The 7808-nt window shown below is 37.8% G+C and overlaps 1 protein-coding gene across 1 annotated transcript; it reads right to left on the bottom strand.

Annotated features, from left to right (window-relative positions):
* LOC109829193 lies at positions 6569 to 7802 on the bottom strand. The gene is made up of 2 exons (XM_020396340.1): positions 7405 to 7802; positions 6569 to 6953 (listed from the first exon to the last, which is right to left on the bottom strand). Exons 1-2 carry the CDS (start codon positions 7637 to 7639, stop codon positions 6772 to 6774), a joined length of 417 nt encoding a protein of 138 aa, XP_020251929.1. The 5' UTR covers positions 7640 to 7802; the 3' UTR covers positions 6569 to 6771.

Here is a 7808-nt window from a genome sequence, read left to right as displayed (position 1 = left end):
TTAACCTTAACTTTTAACTTCAAAATTTTATTCACTCGTCCTTCCCCTTTGACCCCTGCCAAACAATGCCTCAAGAGCTCTTCCACAGTTTCGTTCCACCATGTTTATTTAGTTTGATTAGTAGAGTTCGTCGATGCGCCAATATGTAGAGATAAAAGATACAAATACTACAGCAAAGGATGATAGGACTAAAGAGGCATTTTTATCACATACTTGGCTTGAACGGACTGCACAAATCCTTTTATGTTGCAACTCCTTTAATGAACATGTTCCTGTCTAACCACCGACCGACTGCTACCCTCTTTGGCCGCTGGCACGTTGCCCACTTGAGATTTTTTAAAAATCTCAAGTGGGCCCCCCTGCACTGTAGCTATAGGGGGTGTGGCCGGAGGTGTACCCGAGGGTGTGCCTGTAGCGTCTCCCAAGAATGAAAGCGGTAAACGATTCTGCTATCTAATGGTTATTTCCATATCTGCGTTTCCAATATTAGCTCAGGGACCCTTTTTAACTTTGACTAACAGCAACTAACATGGAACCACCAAGGAGAAGAAACAGATGGGATTTGAACCGGTATCCTGCTTCCCCCAGCAATCCCGATCACTAATTTCAGCATCAAAACTCTTCATCTCGTCGACGTAAACATGTCTCAAATTTGATAAGCATTTATTCGCCGACTTCAGCTTTCTTTATCCAAATGTGACTACAGTGGAAAATTCCCCTTCGCAGCGAATGCATCATGGTCCCTCCCTTTTTCTATTGTTTCCACATATTTAACCTGCCAAAATCAGGACCAGATCCTCACAGGCTGACACACGAAAGGTCAAAAAATAGAGGACCAGTTTCATCCAGGTTTCTGTACAGGACACGACATGGTCGCAGACCAATCTTCTAATTTGACAGTATTTTTTCTACAAATGTGGGAGTCACAAAAAACCCTGCTCTAAATTTATGTTATGTCCTAATAAGAAGGCTCTAGAAATTTGTCAGAGGAATGTTGTTTAGGTAGAAGTGAAGGGGAATTTGCCAGAGAATTACAAAGTGGCTATATTACTTTGGCAGAAGTGGAGGAATTTGCCAGAGAACAAGTTTCTCACTTGGACCGAGGGAATTTGTCAGAGGAATACAAATCTTCTCAGAACATTTATTCTGCAAGAAGTGAAGCCAAGGAATGGTCAGGCTCTGAACGCTTCACAACAGGTGGTGTTCTAACAGAAGTTGTTCTCTTGCGGAAAAAAAAAAAAATTTTGCCAGCGTGGCTATAACATTATGTAATGACCTTCTGCAATATTCTGGATTAATAGTTATCATGTTCTAAGGTTCTTAGTAATTTTTTGTCTTAAATTAACATTGCACAGGTTTCAAGCTATCTCACGTATTCCAGTCGAAATTCTAGCCTCAATCCTGGATGAAACGCACTCAACCACAATACAACTGATGCAATTAAGCTCAAGCTTTGAAACCCAACTCTCTTTCTTATTCCTTCCCAGTGTTTTTTTTCCACTTATATACACCACCATATCTTGGCCGTCTGTATCAGTTGCATTCCTGAAAAGGAATACAAAAGTGAAATTAAACTGATAATCAACACTTTTTGAACTCACACGCACTCCTTTCGCCATCGATAACTCTTAAAACATCAAATATAACTGAAGACTCTGTATATCGCGCAAATTGGATGAGGACATCGTTTTTCCAAATTAATTTGTCCAACTAAGACTGCTCACAGAAATTCCTGACAGCATTGGAGGTAACTGTCATCCGCCCTACTCTCTACATTTCTCTAACACATGTACTGCAAAAAAGTCAGTATCATCTAGATTTGCCTGATTTTGTTGAATACCACATAGATAAAATGCTGTAGTAAGTTTACTACATATTCAGATAGCCTGATCTCTGTTCTATAGAGAGTTAAACGGACGTGATAGATTCTCAACCAACAAAAGACCAGACATTACAGTTGCGAATTATCTGCCCTTTGTCAAGGCGATCTTGCGGGTAATAGAATCATCTTTAATCGCTTTACAGACGGTCACATTAAGCTTTGAAAGCCTGCCTATATTGTCTATTCCATCACCTCTTTATTCCTCAACACACGGTCCTAACAATTATATTTTGTTGAATACATAACAACATATATTCCGAGTACTTTTACCGAAAATATATATTCAAGTATGAAGTAAGACATCACATGTTTTACGTTAAGGTAACATCTTAGAACAATAATCTAGAAAATATGCATGTCATTCCATCTAGTAATAAAATGGTTGTGCTCTAAATCAATTGGCCGGGCGTATTTTATTCAGTAAAATTCCACTAACCTTCGATATTTACTTGTCAAAAATAATAATCCAATAGATGGATAATAAAGTCAAACATAAAGATGTCTGTAAACGGATGAGGCTCAAATACCTTCATTCTGCATTGTATTTGGAACTTCCCCAGGATGAGACAAGGCTAGCAATTACTCTCTGACAGCTTCAAACCAGAAAACCAACGCGAAATATACAGATAAACTGCTACAAATCTTCTAGACACTGTAAGCGTAAGGATATATAGTTATCTTGCCACTTGATACCTTTTTTCGCCAGGGCGTCAGTAAAATCCTCTTGTTTCTTCCACAGCATAGCTGAGCTAGGATTCTCCGAAAGGACCAAACAGTCCTATGGCTAAACTTCAAGGACCACACACCAGATGCTGGCTTTCTAGCATCATACTGATCAAATGATATGCAGTAAATTATCATGTAACTAGTGAAGTGACTCGACCATTTCATTTATATGGGGTTCCTGTGTCAAATAAATTCCAAGAAGCATTTAAAGTAGACCAAAAGGACCCTGTGACTACAATCAACAGCAACTTAAATGAAACATCCAACAGATGCAACAGGTAAGATTAGAACTGACATTCTGCCACCGAGCAATCTCAATCGCTACTTTCAACCTCCAAGGCCGTATAGCCCCCAAAAAGATAACTCTACTTCATCAACTAAAACACTGGCAGTCTCAAGTCGACAAATTTATTCCACCAACTTCAGCTTTTTCTGACAGAATGCTATCACAGTTGAAGACTCCCAATTATAATCAATGTATTATGGTCCATCCATTTTCTATTAAGGGCCCGTTTGGATGGGTATTTTGCCCCGAAAATTGGGAGGAAAGCTACCAAAAAACTTCCATTTTGACAGATTTCCTCCCAATTTCGGGGCAAAATACCCCATCCAAACGGGCCCTAAATCCTCATCCTATCCTGCAAAACAGTACACGGTACCCGATAGCACAAGAAGTCCAAGATAGAGGGCCAGCTTTGGTCTACTTTCTGTAGATAACACTAGAATAGTAGATTCTCAGGTAAGATGAAGATGCCAGTCTTCTAATTTGACTGGTTTAAGCAGCAATGTCAAAGAGAGAACCTAATATATGTCCTTTAAAAAAAACAGCATAAGTCTGAGGTTTCCAGGCAACATAGAATAAAGACGCAAAGCATAGTTAGCAGATGATCCCTACGAATGGTAGAGGCACAAAAAAATCTGATTTAAATATGCTCCGTCTCAATAATAAGAAGGCTTTGAGATATAACAACGACCACTGTAAAAAACTGGGTATAGAGCTTCAGACTCTCCAAGAAAGAAAGAACTCCAGAGTCCAGTCAACACACTTACACGCAGCAATAAAAAGTACATAGCATTACAAGTTAAACAATCATGAAAAGAAACAGTCTGGATTTCTTCATGGAAACAAGAGAATGCAGAATTCATTATATTCTCTCGGTAGGAAAAATTGCCACCCATGACGATAGCCTTTACAGTAAGAACATATACCCCCTTCCTATTACAATCGTTGAGAATTAAAGAGGCTAAACTATTATTTAGGTTAGAGCTGAGAGGGTTTGCCAGAGAACAAGTTGTATCTAGACTAAGGGAATTTGTCAGATGAGTATAAATCTTTTTGGAACGTTTATTATGAGTAAAGTTCCCTTGTCCCTCTGCCAGCCAAGAAATTGCTTTAAATGTTTGTAATCACATATTCAAGTTCATAACAGGTTTCTCTTATCCTATCAATCACGGAGCTTGCTATAGGGAAGGGAACAGAAATTATTGAGAGAAAAAACAAACTGTGCACATGCACTTTTTCCATTTTCTACTGTAAACATATAGGACAAGTACAGGTGTTAGGCACAGACACCCCACGGATGTCTTAGACGAGATAACCTGTTGCATGTTCTCTAAACTTATTTGGATACCTATGCATGTATTCTATTCCTTAAAAACATGCAATGATTCAAAACGATAAGTCTGTATACAGTTTATTATTTTATATCTGTTCATGGTGTACATTACTTTCAGCTGTATTTTGCACTGGAAATTATTTTACGTTTTAATCAGGCCTCTACATATAAACTGCAGTCAAGAAAATAAAAATACGAGCCGTATATTTGCTCTGACTTAAGAAATTACTTTGTCCAGGAGACGGGTAAATATCTGCAAAAGTTTTCACATTTAGAAAGTTTATAGTACATTTAAGAAAGAAGGACTAGGGCCAGAGAGGTCAGAGCAGTTTGAGATTTAGGAGCCAAATGGTGAAACTCTAATTTGGCAAATGACTCTTATCCACTCACGCATAATGGATTACTAGCAAGGTAACAAATGTCTTCTAAAAGAACAGGACCAGAAGGACGTTCTTGTGCATAAGAACTTGGTCTTTACAAATTGCAATTCTTAAATTTATAAACAAGTTGCTTCCAGCCCTAATCCTGGTGATGGTGGTCAGGTGATCACCCTCAAACACCAAACAAGTAGAACTAACTGAACTCACCACAATCGTTTTCATATCTTGGCCATCTGTATCAGTCACATTCCTGAAGAGAAGATACTAAGTAAATTAAAACATCCTCTAACTTCCAACAAGCACAAGTCCGCATATTGCCACTCTTCCCATTTATTCCTTGCAGATGTGATGTGACATCCAACAGACTAGATCTGGACTGATATTCATCACTTTTTGAACTCACATGCACTCCTTTCACCCTCAAGATTTTCCTAACTTAAATTTTACATATGTCAATTGATTCAATTCGATAAGCACGTCGTTTTTCTAGAAAACTTTGTTCCTATGAGATCGCTGACAGAAAATTCTGCAGAGCAGTAAAAGTAATATCATTCCCCAGCTTCCACGCGTATTCCACATATATCCAGCAAAATCAGTATCATCAAAGGTTCTCTATGTATTGCATACCCACATAAAAATTCCTAATGGAGAACAAACTCCCTTATAATTTGTGTACATATCACTAGATAGTCAATCAAGTAGGAATGTGAGTTACTATGAATCAGTATTATAGTTTAGATCTAAAAGTATTTGACTTATGAGAGCAAAACTCTTCGACACTCATTGCACCCAAATCTTTAATTCATCGTTTAAAGAGATTGAAAATAGGCCAATTTTGTTGCCAACCAGATATAAATGTCTGCAGTAAGTCTATTGCATTTCTTGATCTAAGAGATTCAGCTATCCTATAAAAATTTAAGGCATATTCTTTAAGCAAATGTATAAAAATGTTGATTGGTTAATTGTTAGCATATATGTAAATACTATATGTGATGTACTCAAAAATCAAAATTACGTGTCTGCATTTGCAAATGTATAAAAATGTTGATTGGTTAATTGTTAGCATATTATTTATTACAATGACATATCCAATGGTCCCATCGATGTGTCCTGATATCCAACTTTCTAATGGATTTCCATGCCTACGTACTGGATACAAGCATCAAAGCGATGTAGCACTCACAGAGCACATCTTTCTCATAAGAACCTGTGTTTATTGTCGTGACATCACAAAATCAGGAAGATTTTAAATTAAGTATTTTAAGATAAGTACTTGCAAATCACTATGTCATCACCACCATCCTGAACTCATAAAATTAGTAATCTACGAGGCAGGCGCCACACTCAATTCACCATGCAAAGTAAAAACAAATTCAGAACTAACTGAAACAAATTCAAGGAGTTAAAAAATCATTAATTTTGCATTAACCCAAAAAATATATAGTTCAGTCAAAGAACACTGCACTCTATTCAAGCAGATGTGTCAAAAAAGCTCCATATCAAGCTAGTAAGGATGAATTAGGCATTCTATAAACATCTGCATAGAATATAAGAGAGATTGTTGAATGCTAATATTATAATAACTCTCATAAATTTAAGAAATTGTTATTAACATGCAATTCATACAATAATCTAATCAACTTGAAGCACATCCATCCATCTCCGATAGGACAATACAAACTTTTATTCTTCACAGAATAGCAGCACAGAAAGAAATATGATCTATAAATCAATTGCAAGAAAATTTTAACGAATGCACAATATTTAAGAGTATATTCTAGCACAATCCACCACAGCTCCATGTCATTTATGTATGAAGTTAAAGCTATCGAAAAAGTGAAAAATAACACAAAATTCACCATGCTATCGAAGAAGTGAAAAAAAAAATTATGTGTTATAATAAAATAACAGCATAAGTAGAAACTAGAAAGCAATGTAAATTTCACAAGGAAAAGAACACAAAATTCCAAATATGTGATTGGCTGGTTCTTAATTTATTATAAAGATAAAGCAGTTAAATAACATAACATTCCCATAATTATGATCATCATCTCCACTATGGTGATCCATCACCAATGCCAAAGGGAACTAGAACATAGTAAAAACAAAAGACCAGCCTATAAATAAGAGATACCATTCATCATCAGCCTCAAAGAAGAGGATAATCTCAGTGAGAAGGGATCATAAACCCCAGTGTTTTGATCAGTGCCTTCCAGCTCCCGCTCCCCTTCCTTCCAAGGACCCTCTCCCCACCCTTCCCATGCTCCTCTTCCTTCCCCTCTTTCTCCTCCTTGCACAGTATAAAGTTCCGGCTCCCGCACAACCCAATCTGTTCCCAAGGGCTCAAAACTGCAATGTTTCCAACAAAAAAACAAGCAAGGGTTTTGAATATTGGTCTCCAAAGAAAATTTATTTTGAAAGAAGCCCACAGAAATTTGATATTCAAAAACAAGTCCCTCAAAGCCTATTAGTTAACCCAAATTTTGGATGGCTTCTTACAAACAATTACTCAACAAAATCAATAAAAACGCATGAATAACACCAAAAACGATCAGAACTTTATCATCATAACCAGAATTCACGGATCAGAGACCAATAGTCATGTAGGCTACGCCATCTAAATACATTAGAACCCATCCTATGTATATGTTCCTAAGCGCAAAGTATAAATGTGCACTTTCAATGAAAGTAGGGTACTTGTTTCATAATATCAAGTTTCAGGGACTTCTTACAAACAGTTACTCAACCAGCTCAATAAAAACAAACAGAAAAGATGGGGAGGGAAAGATCGAAACTTTACCATCATATCCAGAATTCACGCATCGAAGACTAAGCTTATTGAGGTCCGATCCCAGAACCGGCAACCTCCCCTCCTGCGAGTACTTCTTCAAAGCCCTATGAATCACGGCACCAACAAGCTCCTCCCCGCTCACAGGGAACCGAATCGGTCCACTGCTTCCATTAACAGTAATCGTCACCAAAAACCTCCCCACTCCCTTCTTCTCCTTCGCAGATGATGATGAATGCATCGCCATTAGGGGAATCACAAAACTAACGAATCAACGATCTCTCAAATCGCTCAAATTATCAGGGAAAAAAAAACGCCGGATCGGATCTTCACGGGTCAACGCCAAGGCAGCGGTAGTGCCAGCCCTGCATGCAAGAGGCGAACGAGATCGTGAGATCGACGGCGGGAACGGCGGC

This window comes from Asparagus officinalis, chromosome 1 (assembly GCF_001876935.1).
Source record: "Asparagus officinalis chromosome 1, Aspof.V1, whole genome shotgun sequence".
Taxonomy (NCBI): domain Eukaryota; kingdom Viridiplantae; phylum Streptophyta; class Magnoliopsida; order Asparagales; family Asparagaceae; genus Asparagus; species Asparagus officinalis.
This window is presented reverse-complemented; position numbering and strand designations above follow the sequence as displayed.

Excerpts from the sequence above, each read along its gene's own strand:
- LOC109829193 (XM_020396340.1), bottom strand. The coding sequence starts at position 7,639 with ATGGCGATGCATTCATCATCATCTGCGAAGGAGAAGAAGGGAGTGGGG. Across the intron at positions 6,954-7,404 it reads CGTGAATTCTGGATATGATG|TTTTGAGCCCTTGGGAACAG; the intron begins GTAAAGTTTCGA and ends GAAACATTGCAG.